The 22,829-nt window shown below is 33.7% G+C and overlaps 1 protein-coding gene across 1 annotated transcript; it reads left to right on the forward strand.

The window, feature by feature from the left end:
- The first annotated feature begins 737 nt into the window (after positions 1 to 737).
- On the forward strand, positions 738 to 22,393 carry tbrg1 (transforming growth factor beta regulator 1). The gene is made up of 15 exons (XM_056478528.1): positions 738 to 1,134; positions 2,488 to 2,545; positions 2,625 to 2,707; positions 4,054 to 4,090; positions 4,352 to 4,414; positions 6,688 to 6,900; positions 6,973 to 7,043; positions 9,006 to 9,238; positions 9,900 to 10,039; positions 10,375 to 10,521; positions 14,685 to 14,782; positions 15,783 to 15,893; positions 16,072 to 16,226; positions 20,126 to 20,252; positions 21,245 to 22,393. Exons 1-14 carry the CDS (start codon positions 1,019 to 1,021, stop codon positions 20,212 to 20,214), a joined length of 1,614 nt encoding a protein of 537 aa, XP_056334503.1. The 5' UTR covers positions 738 to 1,018; the 3' UTR covers positions 20,215 to 20,252; positions 21,245 to 22,393.
- The last annotated feature ends 436 nt before the right edge of the window (positions 22,394 to 22,829 follow it).

The following is a 22,829-nucleotide window of genomic DNA, read 5'->3' on the forward strand; positions in this document are numbered from 1 at the left end:
CCCTCTGAGATCACAACGCAAATAGCTGTAAGATCTGACTTAATACTGACTCTAAAGCATAAACGGAAACAATGGAAGAACAGAATGCAACCTAGAACATGAAGCTGAAATGGACCAATCTTATCATTTTAAACATAAAAGATCGTATAATGGTCTATCTATCTATCTATCTATCTATCTATCTATCTATCTATCTATCTATCTATCTATCTATCTTTCTATCTATCTATCTATCTATCTATCTATCTATCTATCTATCTATCTATCTATCTATCTATCTATCTATCTATCTATATATCTGTCTGTCTGTCTGTCTGTCTGTCTGTCTGTCTGTCTGTCTGTCTGTCTGTCTGTCTGTCTATCTATCGCTTTGAGGGCAGGAGAGAGTGTTAAGGCACACTTGTAATCAGAATCCCACTTTTCATCTGCTGATGAAAGACATTTCAGTTTCAGGCTAATTATTTTGACTGAATGCTTATTTCAGTTTTATTCTCATTAGATAACGTTATCTAAAAGAATATAGTCCTACAATTAATTGTAAAAAAGTAATAATAATTATTATTGTTAAATTATGTTTATATATATATATTGTTTATTTATTAATTTTTTTAATTATCGTGTCCATACTTTTTAACTGCTTACAATTGTCTCAAGATAGCTTGAAAGATAAATAAATATCCAGTAGATGGCACTAACGCAGGCTCACGATAATGTGTGCTCTTTAAATGTGTCCCCCGCAAACAAAAACGAGTCAATTAATGGGTCAGCGTTCCATTGAATCCTAAATCAAACATATCCGGAGATTAAAGACCATATTAATTTTTTTCGTCTTCTGCACAGCACGAGTACTCACTCCGTGGTAAATATCGACTGAGATCACAGCCTTTAACCGTGACTTAATCCTAACGTTAAATGTCAACATGGGTGGAACGTGTGTTTCTTGTTTTTAGCTTAGCATCACCGATGCTGCGTGTTTTATTCTTACATGACATAGCAGTAAAACACAGATTTCACAGCAATGGATTCCCTGAACTTTGAGACTGAGATGGAGGCAGATGGGCAGGGCAGTTACTCTCTGTTTCCAGCGCTGGACAGCATGAGCAGCCTGACTGGAGCCGCTGAGAGTCTGGACCCGTGAGTTTAATAAGAGGATTGATTGTTGCATTATTTTTCTTCCAACATTCCCTTCGTTCACGTACTCGAGGCACAAGCTGAGTGATCCCACTGCACAAGAATGCTCCAAATTGAGTTCCTGGCGTCATGTTTAGGGCGTGGAAGAATTGCGAGGTTTGAAATTCAATAAAACTATAGTCCCACGATGGTGCCAGACTCAAATACCATCGCCCACTGACTTTAATTTACCATGAAAAATGTTCAGAAGACAGTGCTGTAGTGCACGTCACAAACAGTAAAGCAAGTTATTATAGCATAACAGCTAAAACATTGTGGTAACCTTAGTGTCTTTACTCAAGCTATCATGTAAATAAAAGCACTTGAATGTAGTGAACAAATAAGTGCTACAAATATCTGATGCCATCTGATTCCTACTGAAATTTTACATAAAATAATAATAATAATAAGGTCACCCAAAAATGAAAATTGTTCTTCTGTTCCAAACCTGTTTTAGTTTCTTTTATCTATTGAACTCTATTTTGTTGAAAGTTGTAAGCCTGTAGCCATTGACTTCAATAGTATTTGTTTTTCCTACTGCGGATGTCAGTGGTAATTAATGTTTAGCTTTTTTAGTGTTTAACATAAGAAAGAAGCTCATAAGAGTTACTAACCACTTGTGGATGAGTAGACTTTCATTTTTGGGTGAACCTTTTATTTAAAGCTGTGAATTTTGAGTTTTGAGGGCTCTGTCTCAATTAAAATAGATCTGTCCCTCTTTTATGAAAATAATGCTTTTACACTTTTGAACATTTCTTATTGTATTTGGTTTTGAGCAAGGAAATGCATGTTAAGACCCCTAATTAACAAAGGGACTAAGCTGAAAAGAAAATGAATGAATGAATAATATTAAATGTAATTAGTTGAACTTGAGTGTCCTTCTGTAGTGTATGTCAATACCTAAGTTCATGTGTACATTAATTCACAACAAAAGAATATTAAAACCTGACGATTTAAGAATTTTTGAGCAGTTTTTTGGAGGGGGTGTTTAAATTAATAGCATCATTTAATTATTAAATTTAATTGATTGAAAAAAAAATCTATTCAATTTAGTTCGTTGTCAGTTTAATGGTATGCATGTTACTCTTTAACACCAAGAAGAAAGCATGTCTAAGGCCATTATGAACCATAGTTGTTGTTCGTGTTCTGTTTGTTTATGACTTAATTCTCTTATTCACTGCATTTGGTAATATAAGTAAGCTGATGTTTTAACTTGTTCATTGTCACTACTCGATCACTCACAAAACCAAGATTTTTATACAAGAGCTGTAGTGGGTTTGTGTGAAGTGTTTTAATTATACTTCTGCTGTTTTTCAGTGAAACCCCCAGCGAGGTTGCAGATAAACCAAACCTCACATGGCTCGATGCTGCTCAGGTAACAAATCTAATTATATGTTGTGGTTCATTGACACCAATTTCCTGTGGTCAATTCAATAACTTTTCTGATTTTCCAGATTGTTTTGGAAGAGGCTGGACGGCCCATGCACATCAAGGAGATCAAGCAGCGGATCATTGACCGTGGACTGGTGCAGTCAAAGTACAGGAACAGTTTAAAAAGAAATAATTATTTCCACGTTTACGTTTTATTTTCAGTTCATATTTATATTAGGGATGCACCAAAAGTAATATTTGGCTGATATACATTTTTGGCTGATTTTGATACCAGTATTTGTCACTTGCTCACTTAAATTTAATCACTCATTTGAAGATAATTTAAAAGTCAAGTTGTTTATTGCTGTATGATCGGATAATTATTATTGTTCGCATGACTGCCTGTACAACTGTGCAAAAAGGTCTGATAAATATCGATAGCTGATATTTTACATTGGTGCATCTCCGCTTTATATCTTCAAAATCAACAGTTTTGTTTCTCTTTTCACCGTTTTTTATTATTATAATTTTTTTGGATGGTTCACTCAAAAATGAAAATTGTCATCATTTACTCACGTTTTACTTGTATCATACCAGTTTGAGTTTTTCCTGTTCAGTTAGGGCCAGGATACAACCAAAGCCAACTGTTTTGTCAGCTCACATCGGCTCACTTCTGGTCCCATCTGGACCAAAAAGCTGAGTGTGAACAAACCAAATGTATGGTAGCCAACTGAAATAAGAGTGTGTGTTCTGTATGTGTTTTTCTGCAGCTGCTGGACCAGTAGTCTGTTTTCTTATGTGGTAATGGGTAACCAGAAAATTAAATGTGTATAGACAAATCATTAAGTACCATCATCACAGTAATTGTTACTCACCATGAACCAAACATGTCTGATAATCTAATAATCCGTATCGTTTGCAAATATTTGACAAATGTAGCAAAATTACTGCCGACTTTGGGTTCCTTTTTGACTTGAATTGTTTACTTGGATACGTCACTGCACTTTTTATTTTCACATGCTGATTCGTTGCTGAATAACCAATCAGAGCACTCTCTTAAGCCAACGTTTGATACCAACTCTGAGAAGGAACACAGCAGTCCGACAAAGGCCGACCATCTGCTTGTTGTGTCCTGACCTGTAAACAAGAATGGAGATAAATAGAAAAATGTTGAAACCTGTAACCACTGACTTCCATAGTACTTGTTTTTCCTACTATGAAAGTCAATGGTTACATATTTTTCTCAAATGTCGTCTTGTGTTTTTAACAGAACTAACAAAAACTCAAACTGGTATGAAACAAGTAAAGGGTGAGTAAATCATGGCAGAATATATTTTATTTGGGTGAACTATCGCTTTAACTGTTTCATTTTGTTATAGCTGCTTTAATGCTACATGCCAATTGTTTTAAATTGATCAAAAATCATTTAATGAATAAAGGTGACTTATACTGTACATCTGAGCATCTGTAGTTTCTAACAGTGTCTGTTTCTTTTGCTTTTTTTTTTTAAAGTGCAAAGTCAAGCCTTGAAGCAGTTATGTATCGAGAGGTAAGATTCACTGCACTACACACTGCTATTTACCATGTTTCTTTGTTTTCCCATTTAGTGCCAGTTTCCTTTACTGTGTTTACTTTAGTGCATGATTTCATATTTATTTGTCTTTCATGTTTGCATTCATTGAATTTCTAGAATGAATAATATAGGGAAAAAAACTGTAAAGTCATAGCAGTCTCTTGCTCAGAGAGTCTACATCATGAGACGTCAGCGTTTGCTCTGCAGCATTTGCTTTAGTTTGACGGTGTGTTACAGACACAGAAAGGGAGCAGACGCTTCAAGAGGATTGAGAGCAGAAATGGAGTTTTTGCTTTGTTGGTAAGTTAAAAAGCACATGTCAGCTAGCTGTAAGTGTTTTAGACTGCTTTTAACTTAGAAATAGTGTTTAGGACAATGTGTGCCACATTGTTTGTTGTTAAGTTATTTTTGGGCTGCTGTTAAACTGTCCAATCATCAATTTTCTTATCATTTTTTATTTCATATTTTGAATGTTGTTCATCAAAGCATGCTTTATTTGTGTGGATGACCTTGAAGTGCAAAAGGCGTTTATGCAACCGTAATGTCTACTTTACTGGTTTGCAGTTGTTAATTAATTGTATCAAAGGTTAAAAATATGTTTTGATATTAAATCACTAAAACTACTCTACTGTATTCTTCTGCTTTTATATGCTGGAATTTTCAACATGTTCGGCTTTTTAAGCATTTTAAGCTGCTTTGTCTAAAATAATTTACATTATTCAGAATCAGAATCAGTTTTATTGCCAAGTGTGCTTCACACACACAAGGAATTTGTTTTGGCTACAGAAGCTTCCAGTGTACATAAAGTGACAAGTGACAACACAAAAATAAATATGAAAAAAATAAAAATGATAAACATTAAACAGATGCAGTTAGTCAAGAAACCTATAGCACTATAGAAATAAAATTCTAATTGAGTTGAGTTGAACTAAAAACAACCAGAACTTTAAAATGAAGTTTTAAAAAATTATCTCTAGTAAGTTTTCTTATCTAATTTTATAAAATTAAATGATTAGCTTTTTCAAAGTGCTATCAAAATCCAAACACCACTGACACCTGCTGGTCAGAATGCTGCAGCAATTCTAAATGCAACAAACACTCAGTACAAACATGAATAAATATATATTTATTACTGGTGTTGGTGTAATATAAAAGAGTAATTTGACATTTTTTAATATTATTATTATATATTAATAATTATGTTTTGTTATATTTGTTTTTTAAGCTAGTAGTGCTTAGATCAGGCATGGGCAAACTCGATCCTCGAGGGCCGGTGTCTCTGCAGAGTTTTGCTCCAACACTAATCAAACACACCTGAACACCCTAATTAGTGTCTTCAAGATCACTAGAAAGCTACAAGCAGGTGTGTTTGATTAGGGTTGGTGCAAAACTATGCAGGGACACCGGCCCTCCAGGATCGAGTTTGCCCATCCCTGGCTTAGATACTAGTGCTTAATAAGTGGATAATAATTCTATACACTAGATTCTATTTCTTATTCATTAGAAAGTAGTAGATATTTAGTTAGTGACTAGAATTTATACTTTTTGCTATTAGTAAGTTTTTTTTTTTTTGTTTTTTTTTTTGGACTTTTACTGGAATCTGTCTCTGAAGTCTCTGTTATTCAGCTTAGATTAGTGTGTATTACAACTGTGACGAGTACATAGTTTTTATGCACTGGTAGTAGTTATTCTTTGGTACGAGTACTATATATTTGTTTTTCAAATATTAGCACCTACCGATAGATGCTCGTACTTGATTGTTACATACTAGTAATCATATCTATTAAAAAGGTAAAATACCTAATGAACTATTATTTATTTGTTCTATACTATTACCTTTTTTTAGCTATTGTATATATTCAAGACCTACTAGTACACATTTGTTAGATACTAGTAGTTATTTTAAATGTTACTAGTAGGATAAGAATAAGTATCTTAGTTCTAGTTCCCAATGAATAACTGGCAACTGGCAACTGGTCACAAATGTAATACACACTGACACTAGTCAAAGACAAGTCAATGGCAAAAATGTAAAATTTGTTGCTTGTAACAAAACACTAGTAAAGTGTTAGTCTCTAAGTATAAATAACATCTAATTATATGATCTGCTATCTAAGAGGGTCTGCCACCTAAATAATAAGAACTAGCACTTCAAGAATAAGTAGTGGTAGCTAAAGAACAAGCACTTGTAGTGTACATAAAAAGATCATTTACTTGAATGAAACTATGAGTACTATCTATAATATTAGTCCTGGCAGCATTAAAATGGAATACTATGTTACCATGTTACAAAGTACGATATTGCATAGGTTAAAAGTCAAAACATACATTTGTAGCATAATGAAAGCTTCTTTTACTGAAATCACATGTGTTTGCTATGCGCTCTGAACTACATGTTGTAAATAATCTTTAAAGGTTTCAAACGTTCACAAAGAAATACCTTGAAAGCATCCATCATTAGGTTATCACATGGTTCTCAGCAATTTAATGGCATATGAAGAAGATATTTCTCTCATCTCTACTGAATTTCTGTTTTGTAAACACTTTTAATTATTTGCATCTCTTATATGCAGACGGATGAAGAGAGACAGCATGCATTGCAGGCGTTCTCTGCCCAGTCGGCCTTTTCAAGTTCGGGTTCTGGCTCGTCTCTGGGACCCCTGCCTTCACCAACGAGCCACACTGAGTCCAGATCTAAAGTCAGGAAAGGTCCTCGCAAGAACCAAAATGAGAAGTACCGGTTGAAGTATATCCGTCTTCGCAAAGCTGCTCGTTCCATGATATTTGTGAGTAAATAAAAAAGTTTTTGGGACATTATCATGATAGCCATGCTTAAACTGGTGCCTTTTGACTCACAGGAAAACGCAGCATTATATGATGAGATCGCTCACCTGGAAGAAAAGTTTGTCAGGGCAAAAGAAGAAAGGAGGTATGTCCACACACATTATTTATTTTTTTGTTACATTATTTTCTTTTTTTATTTATTTTTGTTTTTAAAATAAAATTCAGATTGCTTAATCATATTAATTTAACAATGAGGTGTACAGAAAAATCTGTCATGATTTGTATTTGATAAATGTTTTTTGTCTTAATTTAATACTTTTTTTGTATTCCAAAAATGTAATTTTTCTTAGTTTGTTTTTTAGCAAGAATGCATTAAATTAAGCAACAGTAAATGTATTTAACGTTGCAAAAGATTTCTTTTAAAAAAGTTTAAGAATCATAAATGTATAAAAGTTCAAACTAAAATATTAAGCACAACTTTTTCAACATTAGTCATTTAAAAAAGTGTGCTTTAAGCTCCAAAACAGCTTACTATAATGCAACACAAAGGCTAATCATTTGCACAATATTCCAAAATATGTTTATAAGTGAAAATAAGTTACGTTTTTAAAGTTCAGAGAATTAACTTCAAATGTATTTAACAGCAAAGCACTGTGAACTAACATAATTAAAGTTTTACTGCTGTTAGATATTACAAGATTAATAAATGCTCTGAAAATATTGCATACTATTAGTTTGTTAGCTTCTGCATTATCTAATGTTAACAATTTATACTTTATTGTAAAGTATTACTATGTATACTGTATTTTGGATGTCATATTTGATCAGCTCTGTGAGCGATGTTATCTCATACATGAAATACACGCACACATACAGTGAAAATAGTATAAAAGTTCCTCTTTTAAATGAATACTTTATATGGCATGCTATGCAAAAAGATATTTGTGCATATATATATTAGATTAATTGGTACCAAAGCCAAAACTAATGATTTAGAAAGTAGGCATGGGCTGGTATAAGATTCTGATGGTATGATAACCTTGGGAAAAAATATCACGGTATTCTTTTCATTCTTTTATATTCTTTTTCGGTATTCTTTTATATTCTTTTTAAATGTCTGGGTAAAAAACAAAAACGTTTTTCCCCTTCGTGAACAATGTTTAATTTTTTTGAAAGATTTATAATATTTTGTAGCAGTAAACATGTCAGGCTAAATAATGAAAATGAATCATTGACTTCTGCTGTCTTCATTCGTTTTAAAAACACTGATTTCTTTACAATTTAAAACGGCGTCTATGGATATTTTTTCTGCTGAAGATACTGTTGTCCTAAAAAACAAACAAAAAAATATAAATAAAAAAAATCTTACACATACCTTCGGAACGGTATAGTAGAAAATTTTGGCGGTTTTAAAACCTTGACTTTTCCAAACCGCGCTATACCTTGAAAACGGTTATCTTCCAATGCCTATAAGTAATTAATTGCTTGGGTTGCTTACTAAGTTACTTAAAATCACAGTGCAAAAATTAGTACACCCCAATGAATATGTTATGAAAAAATATTGAAAATAATTTTAATAAAAGGGAAAAATCAGGAGAAGCATAAAGTATGTTAGATTTAGTTCAGGCATGTCCAAGCTCGGTCCTGGAGGGCCGGTGTCCTGCAAAGTTTAGTTCCAACCCCAATCAGACACACCTGGGCTAGCTAATCAAGCACTTACTAGGCTTTCTAGAAACATCCGTGCAGGTGTGTTGAGGCAAGTTGGAGCTAAAATCTGCAGGACACCGGCCCTCCAGGACCGAGTTTGGACACCCCTGATTTAGTTGGTGCATTGTTGTTTTTTAATTAAATGAAATGAATTGGTATCTTTCTCTTTCTAGAGATCTTAGGTTACCATAATCTAGTTTTAGAACTTGAATACAACTGTTTATTAAAATGTTTTTTTGAAATCCACCAAAATATATTTTCTACATTGACTGAGAAAGGGATTGAAATGTTCATTTTCAAAAGGGGAGGACTCGTAAAGGCTTTGCGCTCTATCTAATATATAATGATCATTGTTTGCAATCCTGACCCCTGACATAGACTCTGCTTTCTGTTTCTCCAGATTCCTGCTGAAGTCTTTGTTGCAGTATCAGTCTGTGGCTGAAGGAGAACCTGTGGTGACTCCTGGCTGCAGCACACACACACCTGTCGCTCTGAGCTCCAGCACACCAGGTGGCGCTGCTCTAGCAGGGAGTCACAGCCAGACCACAGGGCTATCAGGACCTGAAGACAGCCTTTTGAAGAAACCCAAAAAAGAACGAAAAGAGAGAGGAAGAGAGACCAGCAGGGAAGAACGTTAGTGTTTCTGACCACAATGCTTTCTACGTTGTGTGCATTAATGCTGGATTTCAATTTGCCTACATGTACTAGACCCTATAATGGAAACACATACTTTTGAGAGTGTAATAGAGGTGTAGACACGGTTTGGGACATACGACTACATCATTAGTGGAGCATTCTGTTGCTTAGTTACAAGCTCTGTCAATCATCTTGTCACATCCTCCACATGTCTTATGCAATTAGTTTCCTTTTGTAGATTAAATAACATGGTAATATGCCATTGGCTTTAAATGAAAAAATTGAGTCCTGTTCAATATTAATCAGTAATCATTCAAAACTTCTGCACTAAGTTTGTAGTTTTTTAACAGTTTTACACATGTTTGCAGTTCTAATCAAATTCTCAGCCCAACGCACAATGTGTTGTGGGTAATATTAGCCATTTGAGTGTGCATGGATCTGCACTATGAATTTCTACAGGAAATAATAGATCCGATATGTAACAATCTTTGATATGGGACACACTAACTTTTTTCTTACAAAAACTATGACACAGTATTTTGTTGTTGTTTTTTTCAAAACTGTTTAAGATAGATATTGTGTGGAATATGTATATTATGTGACACTGCATATTTGTCTGTATTTTAAAATTGCCGATGTTTGTTTGCTTTACTTTCAGTCATGAGGAAGATTTGTAAGAAGAGGAAGGTAGCTGAGGGAGGAGTCCGCAAACTCGTGCAGCCCATCTCACTAGACTCTTCTGGAAGGCCGCTCTTTCCCATTGTGCTTGGTGGACTCACTGTTTACAGCCTCGGGGAGGTCAGACAGTTATTCAATCCTATTGTGTCATTATAACGTCTTTAAGCTGTTTAGTTGAAGTTGCATTCATGTAAACTCTTTTGCCAATGGCCGGTAATGTTAGAAACTTAACCAGCCATTTTTTTACCAGCTATGAAACTTTTTTTCTTTGAATAGGGAATTAATTCATTTTATTGACTGAAAGCCAGACAGTCAAATCGGCGTACTCTTGTTTTCGCTCTCTAGACTCTTTATTTTAGTCCCAGAATTACTAAAATGCTATTTTATATAAAAGATCAACCAGACATTGGTTACTAATTATAATTACTGTTTTATGTTTGTGCTTTTTATCGCAGATCATCACAGACAGGGCTCTGTTTCATGATGACGCTGCTATTTATCCTGTGGGGTTCTGCAGCACCAGAGTTTTCGCCAGCATGAAGAACCCTGATCAGAAGTGTCTCTACACCTGCCAAATCAAAGATGGTGGCCAAGGACCACAGGTGCACACTTATTTATGTGTTTGCTTAAGTATCTGTAACTTACATTGGGAAATATGTACTGTTGAAGTCAGAATTATTAGCCCCCCTTTTGAATTTTTTTACATTTTTTTAATATTTCCCAAATGATATTTAACAAAGCAAGGACATCTTCACAGTAAGTCTCATAATATTTTTTCTTCTGGAGAAAGTCTTATTTGTTTTATTTCAGCTAGAATAAAAGTAGTTTTTAATTTTTTAAAAATCATTTTAAGGTCAATATTTTTAGCCCCTTTAAGCTATATATTTTTTCGATAGTCTACAAAACAAAACACTGTTATACAAAAACTTGCCTAATTACCCTAACCTGCCTAGTTAACTTAATTAACCTACTGTAGTTAAGCCTTTAAATGTCACTTTAAGCTGTATAGAAGTGTCTTGAAAAATATCTAGTCAAATATTATGTACTGTCATTATGGCAAAGATAAAATAAATCCGGTATTAGAAATGAGTTATTAAAACTATTATGTTTAGAAATGTGTTATTTCTTCTACACATTTCTAAACATAATAGTTTTATTAACTCATTTCTAATACCGGATTTATTTTATTTATTGATTTTATTTCATTTGATTTATTCTTCTCTGTTAAACAGAAATTGGAGAAAAAATAAACAGGCTATTAATTCTGACTTCAACTGTATATACACACAAGCACTAATGCTTTTTAAATGAAATATATAAAAGATAATTCACAGCTAGGTTTGTTTTATGTGATTTGTGTGTAATGTGCTCACTCAGGGATGTGATTCTTCTGTATAAATGGGGATTTCCATATTTTCTGAGCTCAGTGGGGCGACCACTGTAATTTGCGTCTTCAATGTTCATCATTGTGCACAAGAAGCAGTAACTGCTTCATTCTGGACGTCATTCAGGGAAGACCTTACAGGCTACTGTGTATATAATATAGTCCTATAATGTGCACGTATAACGATGCAGCTGACAATATGCAATATCATGAAATGGCTTTGAATGGCTGTGCAGTTTTTCCGCATTCACATTTGCACATCACGACCACATGCGCTCTATACATTATAAATAAAGCCAGGATGCACATTTGTTGTTATTCTCTCCAAGTCATCTGTCCTTATGTCTTCATTTATTCAGTGCTACAGCCTAGCACCTGAAATGTAATACCAGAAAGTTTAATAAGTTTAGGTGATATTACAAATTTATAAAAATTTTGTTTTAAATAATTATAAAATATTAAAAAGCAGGGACTACAGTAAAGTAAAGGGAAAGTTAAAGTGAAAAACTATCAGTGTATGATATCTTTTTCAGGGTGTAATGTTACGCTAACAAATTACGCTACTCAATTAAACAGGACTTAATATTTTTACACTCCGAATTGTTAACTGACTAGTAGTTTATCACGTCGAATAAAGAGTACTAAATTACAGGAAAAAATATATATTCTTTGGATACAACAGAACTAACCGAGTTAGTTGCGCCATCTAGTGGCGTTGTGTGGATCTGTCCCGACATTGAGGTACAATTATTGACCTTTTCAACAATTTTTAGGTGACTATTAAACTGCTAAACATTTAAACTGGTAACAAAAAAAACTTAAATTGTGTGGCCAATAACAAATATTTATATTAAGAAATTCATTTTTTTTTGTATTATTATTTCTATTATTATTTATAATTTAAACACACGCACGCACGCACACACACACACACATATATATATATATATATATATATATATATATATATATATATATATATATATATATATATATATATATATATATATATATATATATATCATCTTCCTTCTTTTTTGTCCTCGGCTGATCACATGCCTCTCACTAGCTTCTGCACACTTTATGGCTCAATTGTAGTTCTGTTTTATACTCCTTTGCAAGAGGTAAGGGTGAAAATATTCACCTAAGAGATGGGACACCACTGCTATACCATTACATCATCATTGGTCTGCATATATTTTTGCTGTAACTGTGATAAATGTACAAGTGTAACTAATGTTATGCTATATCGCATAATTTAAATGTACTGCTTTGGACTTCCCCAGAGATCCCCAGTTATGAATCATAAAATATGACTTGACATTACTGTTGTGATTTCAGTTAATGTAAGAATGAGAATAAAACCATAAATATGAACACAAGATTAAATGTGACAAATAAAATAACAATTTGTCCTTAATATCCTTATTATTTAAAAACAAATCGTGTTTCTAACAATTCCTGGAAAATCTTTGTTTGAAGGGCCCTTTCTGGCCCTTCCCTTTACCCCTCTAATCAAAACAAAATTAAGATAGATATTTCACGTGAAGGCACAAAATAGAAGAGTAGGGGTTCACACACAAAGCATGATAACAAAAAAAATCATTCACAGTGTTAAAGTATGGCATAGTTCACACCGTTAACTACAACACTAAAGATACAGAGGTGCGAAACAGTTGGGATCACTTTTAAAAAGATTTTTCCCTGCTGATGAACGATAAAACACTTACAGCCAGTCAGAATTCATTGAAAATTAAAGGGCATTTTAAAGATACAGACAGCATTGTTGAGAAGCACACTGCTTGATGTAAAGCCCTGTTTTAAAATATTATTTAAAGATAATTACTATCATGGAAACTATTGGTTGTACCATTAGATATAATGCTAAAAAACACATGGTAGTTTTAAAAGTCAAAGTTATTTTTTTAATCATTCCTGAGTGCTGCGTCTGATATTTTTAGATGCAAAGACACGTTCTGTGTGAATGGCCCCTCAGTTGTTGCACTGCTGTCGTCTATTTCTGTCTAGTTACTGGCGCTGACTGTTTTTGTTGTCTGAGTACTTGAATCTGAACTGTGCTACCTAGTTTGGGATGTATATATGTATACACTCCTAGTGCACAGAGATTGTTTTTCTGAAAAGCAAGTCTGGAGTCTGGACGAGGAGCTATTTCATTCTAAAACATATTAAAAGGAAAGTGCACTAGTTTAAACAGCACCTTAGTCAATCTATACTGAAACTGAACAGCAGCTTTTCCAAACTAAAAAAGGGTTTTCAAGATGCCGGAGTAGTGTGGATTCCAGACATAATGAAAAAACTTGTGTATTTTACAAAACTTGTGCATTTGAAAACAAAACTCAACTTCAAGCAGATGTTTTTATCCAATAAAGGATTGTGCTCATGAGCTATGATAAAAAAAAACATGCTATTTTTCCTCAACAGAAGATGTGATTTGGATAACAGGACAAACAAGCACATTTAAGTCACATTATCGCAAATGTTGTTCAAATAATTTTGTATAATTGCCTTCTGGCAATATCTTACATGATTATATTCCCAAAAAATCATATACCCTCACCAAACGGCTTTTATTATTGTGTGAGGTTTCTGCCGCTCTGAGGCGCAGTGCTTTTATCATGGAGGAGAAAGCTGTGGTGTCTCCGCTTGCAGGAATTTGTTGATTCATCATTCTAGTGTCCCAAAAAGTGGTGATTTTACTCTTTTGACCCTTGGGTGTGGTCAGTGTCATTTTTGCAAATGTTTTTTGTCATCCCACATTAAGAAATAGTAATGTATGATAAGTACTATAGTGTTTTTGAACCATTGTATAGTAAAGTTCTTGAATTAATAGCTATAGTTGATGTAATGATAAACTATAATTAATATACTTTAATAAACTACAGTTTACTGTAGTTAAAATGAAAAAAAGTGTAGTGTAGTATTTATTACTGATTAGCAGTTCATGATAGTTAATCCTACAGTATGCTGTAGCATTCATTAACCAAGGGTTAATGTACTATATACAGGTACTATAATATCTACAGTAAAATACAATTCACTATAGTATCGTTAATAACTAAAACTAGTGCTTACTATAAGTTACTAAAGTGTTTTTTTCATGTGGGATATTCTAATTTAGCAAAAAAGTAAAAAATAAACTACTGCTGATTAATATCGCACACCCCTATACTAGCAAAGCTATTTTATTAATAAAAGCTGTGATAAATTGCTTCCTGCCAATCGGAATTGAGTGTTTCTCAAGTCGGAATTGTTTATGCTTCTGTAAATCTTGTTGTAAAGGTGGTGAAATAACTGTTAACCATGACTATTAACTTATTAACAGAAATATGTTGACTATCTTTTCTTTGTTGTATTATTTAGTTTGAGATTGCTCCAGAGGACGACCCACAGAACGCTATCGTGGCTTCGTCAGCCCTCACCTGTCATGCTAACCTGCTCAAAGCCATTGCTGCTCGCAGGTGAAGTCATGTAGGATTATTCAGAACATTTTAAAGAAATTTTATGCTCATGAATGCTGAATCATGCTCTCTTTCACTGGTGTTTATACAGATAAATGTCAACTTTACTATAGTATAGTTCAATAGTCAATGATAAAGATTAAACTAAAATATAGCCATCTTGCCGAGTGTCCTTGTAATCGTAATTGGTTATTGACATAAGTAAACCTTTCAGATGTATATCAGTATTTTGGATCTGTGTATTATTAACCCATATAATGGGACTAACCCAAAAAGAATATGAATGAATGACAGCAACTTATAATAACTTCTGAAGTCAGCCATTGTTAAACACCACAAGACAGAAAGACAATCACTTGCCTGGTTTCCATTTTAACATGAAGCAATGAAAACAAGAAAGAAAAAAATCCAGTGGAGACTGTTGAGTTTATTCTGTGAATGCATTTTCATCTATATTATTCACATTAACCTTTATTCACACAAGTCCAAAACCATGCGTCATTTGGCATGCGTTACTTCAAATGCACAATAACTCAGGGTAGTTGAAACTCATTTACTGTTAGACCTACCTGAAAAACTGTTTTAGTTGTATTTCAGCCCCAAAATATAAATTTGTGACAATATTGCCCAATTTTGTTGCATTTAACTTTAAATTGTAAGATTCGTTGCTTAGAATTCAGATTTTACGCCCTTTAATTTGTGGCCGTATTTCCTCACATCACTGATTATAGATATTATTATGATGTCATATACAATTCCAGTATTGCAACAACACTACAATTACTTTTTAAAAATGTTTAAAAAAGGGAGTTATTTGAATTATATTTTATAATATAATAACTGTTTTACTTATTTTTATTTGATTAAATACAGCATATGGGTTTTTTAAAGCTATTTATAAAGATAAATATATTTTTAACTTTTGAAATTTGTGTAAAAAAAAAAATCAAAGAAAACATTACAAATAAAAATATTTATTCATGATTGTTTTTCAATGTAGGGGCAAACCCTTGACCAGCGTTGTCCCCTCTGGAGCAGACTTTTTTGGTTTCTCTCATCCCACCATTCAGAACCTAATCCAGAGCTGCCCTGGGGCTCGCAAATGTAGCAAGTGAGTAACAACATTTTTTTATAATTTTTATTTATTTATTTATTCTTTTCAGTTTAACATGACACAAGTTGTGTTGTAATTATTTGCATGTTAATGTACTAATGACAAAAAACACTTTGCCCTTGCCTGTGCCCTGTGAGCACAGATTAATTCACTTGTTTTTTCTTCTCTACTGTAGTTATCAGTGGGTGCGTTTTGAGGTTTGTCGTCCTGGTGATGGACAGGTGGCTCATGGTCTTTCTGAAGACGATGCATCTGTGAACTTTGAGTCCTTTCTGCGATTGCAGAGCTGTGAGGAGAGTCTGAGCAATCAGACAGAATACAGCAGCACAGGTAGGGCAGCTACCACAAACCACAGCTAATCATCTATGCATTCATCTATTACTATCCTTTGTCAAGTCAGGCGATGTTTTATTTATATTTAGCTTGAATTCAGCTTTCTCTATGGTTCTTAAATGTTATAAATTTCAAGTTTGCAACCTTCAGAAGAAGCTTTAAGTAAAGACAGATTTTTTTATTTTACATTGCTGTATTATTCTTGCAGAACAGTTGTGTTTTGACATTTTCATTATTTTAATGTAGTCTAGAACAGAGCAGAGAAAAGGCACTTCTACATTTTCCTTAGAACATAATTTAGGTCTAAATGGGTTAAAGATGTTTAAATGTACACGCTTACTGGCCACTTTATTAGATACACCTCATTCCATTTTACCCTCAGAACTGTTTTAATTCTTGGTGGTATAGATTAAAGAAGGTGCTGAAAATATTTTTTTCTGAAAATATAGAGATTTCTGTCCATATTAACAAGATAGTGTGATGCATTGGTTTGCTAGCTTTACATGCATGATGCAAATCCCTCATTCCAGCAGATCCCAAAGCTACTCTATTAGACTGAGATGTGGTGACTGGAGATCATCTGAGTGTAGAGAACTCATTGTAATGCCAGGGCTTCAAATTAAACTTTGTACTTGGTAATAAAAGGTTTAGAGGTGCAAGCTAAAATTTGGAGCACCCACAAAAAAAGTAAGTAACATTATATTGTCATTTCCATGTCATTATTATCTCAATTCTTTTCTATTTTCTTTGGTGATTTTGTAGGATATTTGTTCCTAAAGTCATGTAAAATGATAATAGAATGCCCTTGGAAAACTTTTTTGGAAAAATCCATATCTCTATTGAGTATTTACATTTTTCTTCCATTATTTTGAGTATTGTGAACATCGGGCTGCTCTGTGAACTTTTCTGTTTTTATTTGTTATGTTGTGTTTATTTTTTTCAATTAAGTAGTAAAGACTGGCTCTCTTGACTACTGTAAGCCTACTTCTCTGCTGGTGATTTCTCAATCACTCCATAATGTGCAAGAATTGACATAATTATGTAAGGGAATGAAAACTGCTCACACCATAACAGCCACTGCACTTGCGCAGATGCTCTCAAATGTTGCGGTTGCACAGATTAGGTTTCATTGCCATTTCATACATTTAATTTCATCATGAAATGATGCTCAATTTGCTACTAAGTGGCCTAAAGTGTGCCAAGAAAAATATCCCTCACAACATTAAACCACTGAGTTAGTGTTGCTGTATGTCCTTATAATCATTCTGGCAGTTCTCCTCTTCAATATGTTTTTACCCATTGAACTGACACTGGATTTTTTGTCTGATCCAAACCATTCTCTGTAAAATCGAGAGATGTTTGTTTGGGAAACTTTAAATAGACAGTAGACCTTAAAGTCTTGCACCAACAACCATGCCACCTTTAGTCACTTAAATGACCTTTGTATCCATTTTAATACTCTGTTTGAACAGGTTGTCTTTATCATGAGTGCATCTCAATCATGTTAAGTTTGTCTCATTCACAAAATTCTTCCAGTGAACTGAAAAGTCCTGTGGAAATCAGGAAGCATTGATGCTCACTGTTCCCTTAAGGGAATTCTGAAGCACAAAACATGAATAGTGAACAGACTTGCCCTAACATAATGACAAATGAGTGTTTTTTTTTTTAAATAAATGATTATCTTTTTATATTTAATCATAAATAAACATGGTTAGACATGTTCAGAACAATTTTGAAATATTGCTTGTTTACAGCTCTGTGATTGAACTACTTATCCTATTATCCTGCTCGAGTCAGTTCATTGTTAAATCAAATCAGTTCAGTATTGTAGAGTTAGTGTCATTTAACTGCACAGTTCTTAATTGAGAGTGTGATTGTAGTTAAATCTGTTATTTATCTTCCATTAAACTCCATCCCACATTAAAAACAAATACTTTAGTACTCTAGTGTCCCAGTGTGCAGTGAACCAAGCTCTTTAGTTTCTTGAAATCCTGAACAAGACTTAGTGATTCATGACTTTGGGAGCTAGAGATCTGATTGAGACACACCTCATGGTAAAGTCTAGAAGAGATACATGTGTGGAAATATAGCCTATTTTTTGTGAAACTCTACAACATTTCAGATTTTCACATTGCTGTGAGGAGTAAGTTTAGGGTTGGGGTATGGGGTAGAAGTATATAAAACAAAATGAAATGGGTCATTTAATAAATAAAATAAATAATTCTTGTTAAATTCTAGCCATAGCTGCATCCCTTCTAACAACCGTCTATAGGCAAAAATGCATTGAGCTGCTGCCGTGTGGTTGGCTGATTTGATATTTTTGTGTTATTGAGGTTTTGAATGGGTATATCTTAAAAAAAAAATGTCTGGTGTGTGTAAATATTAACATGTTTAATTTCAGTTGTAAAGCAGCTCCACAGGTAATGAAAGTGTGATAATTCAGTTTAATCTCTTCTAGTGTTATTTGCTTAATAACTATTAGTGTAGCAATGTTTCACATCAATTATCAAACTAGTTCAAAGGTATTTGAAGCAGGAATGTCAATATCCAAGTCAGTTCAATGCTAAATCATTTCAGTTCAGAAAGCGTCAATATTGTATAGTGTCATTTACATCTCAAATGAGATCTGATTTGATCAGTGATTGCAGTGAAATCATTTATCATCTATTAAACCCATTCCCTCATGAAAAATCAAATCAAATCTTGTCATTTGTAGTGTTTTTGAACATACTCTAGACAGGGTTGCCACGCTAATTTTGGAATATCATGGTATTTTAAAAGGTACTTTTCTGATATTGAAAGGCAGGGAGATTTTAAATATTTTTTTTCCACGTCATAAAATATCACACATTTCTGTTCATCACTTTCAATTGTAGTTTTCAATTATCAAAATGTAAAGTTTCTCTTTTTAATCCTGCAGTTTCAAGCCTTTTAAATCTGTTGTTATGATTTTTCAGCTCTATTTTTATTCCTTTCATATTTTCAACTAGAAGTCACTTAAAGGGGTAGTTCACCTAAAAAAGTAAATTCCTCAATTGGCTCTAAACCTTTAAGTTTCTTTTATTCTTTTGAACACAAAAGAAGATATTTTGAAGAAAGCTGAACACATTGACATCTATAGTAATAAAACACTATGGAGGTCAACCGCTTTACAACGTTTTTCCAAAATATCTCCATCAGTCATTAACAAACGAAAGAAACTTTTAAAAAAGTGTAGGCTGAGTAAATGATGACAGAATTTTCATTTTTAATTGAAATGTCACTTTGGCTTCAAAATGACCACTTCAAAAACTGAGTGTTAAAAAGTAGATGACAGAAAAACTCAACGTGAAGCTTGTAAAATTATTATTGAGGTATCAATTTATGTGCGAGGGAGCACTTCACAGTCACACACACACATATATTGATTGTTGTTCTCACAGTGGCTGTTAAAGAGCTGCAATTTTATATTTATAATGGCTTTTTACAGCTTTTCACATTCCCATCAGTGACCGTATCAGGGAATTTTAATTTTTAACTTAGAGTGACAACCCTGTACAGAAAAGTACTTAACTGCTTTGGTAGTGCTGTAGTTGCTATAGTAATACAACAAGTGTTATAATAATAATAATAATAATATTATTAATAAAAAAAATGGATGACCACATACTGTAATACGTTCTGTACATTGACACACTACAACACACCACAGCCTACTGTAGTAAAAAGTAAAGCAAATGCTATAATATATACAGTATAATAGACTTTGCTATGACATGGTTCAAAAACACTATGGTATTTACTATAAATGACTATAGTATTTTTTTTCATGTGGGATGTTTTGTATATTGAGAACCTTGAAAATGAAATTGGATGTCTTTAATGAAGCAAACAAATGAAATTTGTTTAATTTGCAGTTCGAGCCCAGCAGCCAAACATCTCCTCTCACCTTCTGAACCCAGCAGCGCTGCAGGCCAGTGTTGTGACGTCTCTCTCCAGCACTTGAGCTCATTCAAACACCTCTGACAGAGAGCTCAAACCAAGGTCAGCTGTCAAACTTACGATAAGCTCTTACCTAGATGACATCTGTTTATGAAATGACTCCTACATTGTGGCGAAGCCTTCATAATATTTATAATGTGACACTCACATCTGCATTATGGCCAGGAAATGCTGAATAAAATGGCCGAAGAATTGAGTAATAGTAGTCTATTTTTGTCATCAATTCCACAACATCCTTGTAACTGAAAATAATCCCTGTTATTTATTGAATTTTATTTTATTGAACTCCTTAATGTTATGAAAGGGATAGTTCACTTAAACTATTTGACAATTTCCTCACCATTTACTCGCTCTCAAGTGATTCTAAACTTTATTATCGGAAAGAATATTGGAAAAAAGCAGCCTTTGACATCCAAAAGAACTGGATGTCTGTTCAACAGAAGAAAGAAACTGAAACATGTTTGGAGCAGCTGGAAGAGGAGTAATTGGCAAATTGTTTGGTTGAATGTGATTGTGAGGTGGTGGACTTCAGATAAAATGACAGAAATGGGGGACTAAATCAAACATTGAGCTTTTAGTGTTAAACCCCGTTCACTCCAAAGATGATAACTATTCATTTTCCACACCAACACATGCTGCAGTGTTGCTTTCAATGCTATAGAATGCAGGATGGATTCAGAGTCCTTTAATAATGTTTTTCTCTGCTGTTAATGGAACAGAGAATGTTAGTTACATCTGCTTTTTCATCTGCATTTGTTTTACAATATTTTTTAATCCTTTCTGTACAAACAGGGTGTGCATTTTTTTTTTTTTTTTGCAAATTACAATTAGATTGTTTGACAGGCATGCAGGACAGGCTATTGTAATTTTTGGACCAAATGTTTTAAGTGTAAAAACCTTTCTTGGTCCTGCATTTTGCACAGAATATTATAATATTCAATATGTTTGGAACACTTCATTTAATGATTTCTATCAGGATGTGAATAGACTTTCAACAGGCATAATGCAAGTTCATCCATTCATTTTCTTTTCAGCTTAGTCCCTTTATTAATCAGGAGTTGCCACAGTGGAATGAACCACCAACTTATCCAGCATATGTTTTACATAGAGGATGCCCTTCCAGCCGCAACTCAGCACTGGGAAACATCCAGACACTCTTGCCTTCACACACATACACTATACGGCCAATTTAGCTTATTCAATTCACCTTCAGCTCATGTCTTTGGACTGTGAGGGAAACCATACCAACACGGGGAGAACATGCCAACTCCACACAGAAATGCCAAGTGACCCAGCCAGGACTCGAACCAGTGACCTTCTTGCTGTGAGGCGATCGTGCTACCACCTGTGCCACCGGGACGCCTATAATGCAAGTTGTTTCTGAATAAAATCACTTATTGAACCTTTAAGTGAGACTAGCTGAGGATTTCAATTAGTGTCTTTATAAAAGAGTGAATGGGTAAAAGAGGTTTCGTGCGTGGATTTAGCCAGTAAACATGGTTTAAAAGAATATGTGGATTAATGCAAACATATGAGTTAATCAAAAGAATATACAACAGATTATCAACATCTGATCCCACAGCAGGCTCTTTAAATTTGATCATTTACTGTTTAAATCAATTTTCCTGTGAACGTGGTATTTATTTTAAAAAAATCGGACTTTCAGTCTACAAATGTGGGCTGGACTGCTGTTGTTTTAAATAGTGGAGCATTTTTCAAGTTGTATTTAGCATTTCAGTGAACATGCTTGGTGTGAACAGGTCTTTTAGTTTTAAATTTCAACTTGTTTTTCCAGTTTCTTTAGAGCACAATAAGCTTTTAGGTTATTCTGTGTATGCAATGAAAAGATTTTGTACCCTTAGAGTAGATCTCCTGAGATTCTCCTCGAATAACAGATTTTGTAAAGAAATGACATCATATCTTTCTTGGCATTTATAATGCTGTCATCATGTGGTAAATGATAGTGAGATTTTGGACTAAAACTGTTTTCATTTGATGCGCTGACAGACGGGTCCTGCTGTTGTAATATATGGAGGTTAAAATGCCTCAGACGGCCACTAGAGGTCACTGTGGAGCTGCCTAAAACGATGTCTTCACTTCACATGCGTTTACATTGTATGTAACGTGACACACAACTGTTCATATTTAAAGTGCTTGTTTAAATAAACATGCCTTACAAACCAGCCTTATATTGTTTGTGGGTTTTTTTTGTTCACCATGTATGTGTATATGTTGGTCAATAGTAATCTTGCTGTTGCTTTTCAAAGCTTTGAATGCAAAGCTTTTATTTTAGATGTATTTTGTATTGATTCTTCAATACTCACACAGAATATTCAAGTCTTGAACACATCACTCCCCCAGCCACCCAAACCCCTTCCCTCCAAGTGGAACTCATCTCTGTGGTCCATGCCACTTTACAAATAACACTGCAATCAAGACAAAAACAGAAAAGATTAATACAAATTAAATTAAAAATACATGCATAAACATTAGAAATAAAAGGAATACAAACTGCAATATCACAAAGTACTTAAAATAATTAGAGCACTTATAGGTCATGAGAGATTTAAAGATTCAGGTTCTGCCTGAATGTATCTCTGATACAAGTTCTGCCATATT

Source organism: Danio aesculapii, chromosome 18 (assembly GCF_903798145.1).
Source record: "Danio aesculapii chromosome 18, fDanAes4.1, whole genome shotgun sequence".
Lineage (NCBI taxonomy): Eukaryota > Metazoa > Chordata > Actinopteri > Cypriniformes > Danionidae > Danio > Danio aesculapii.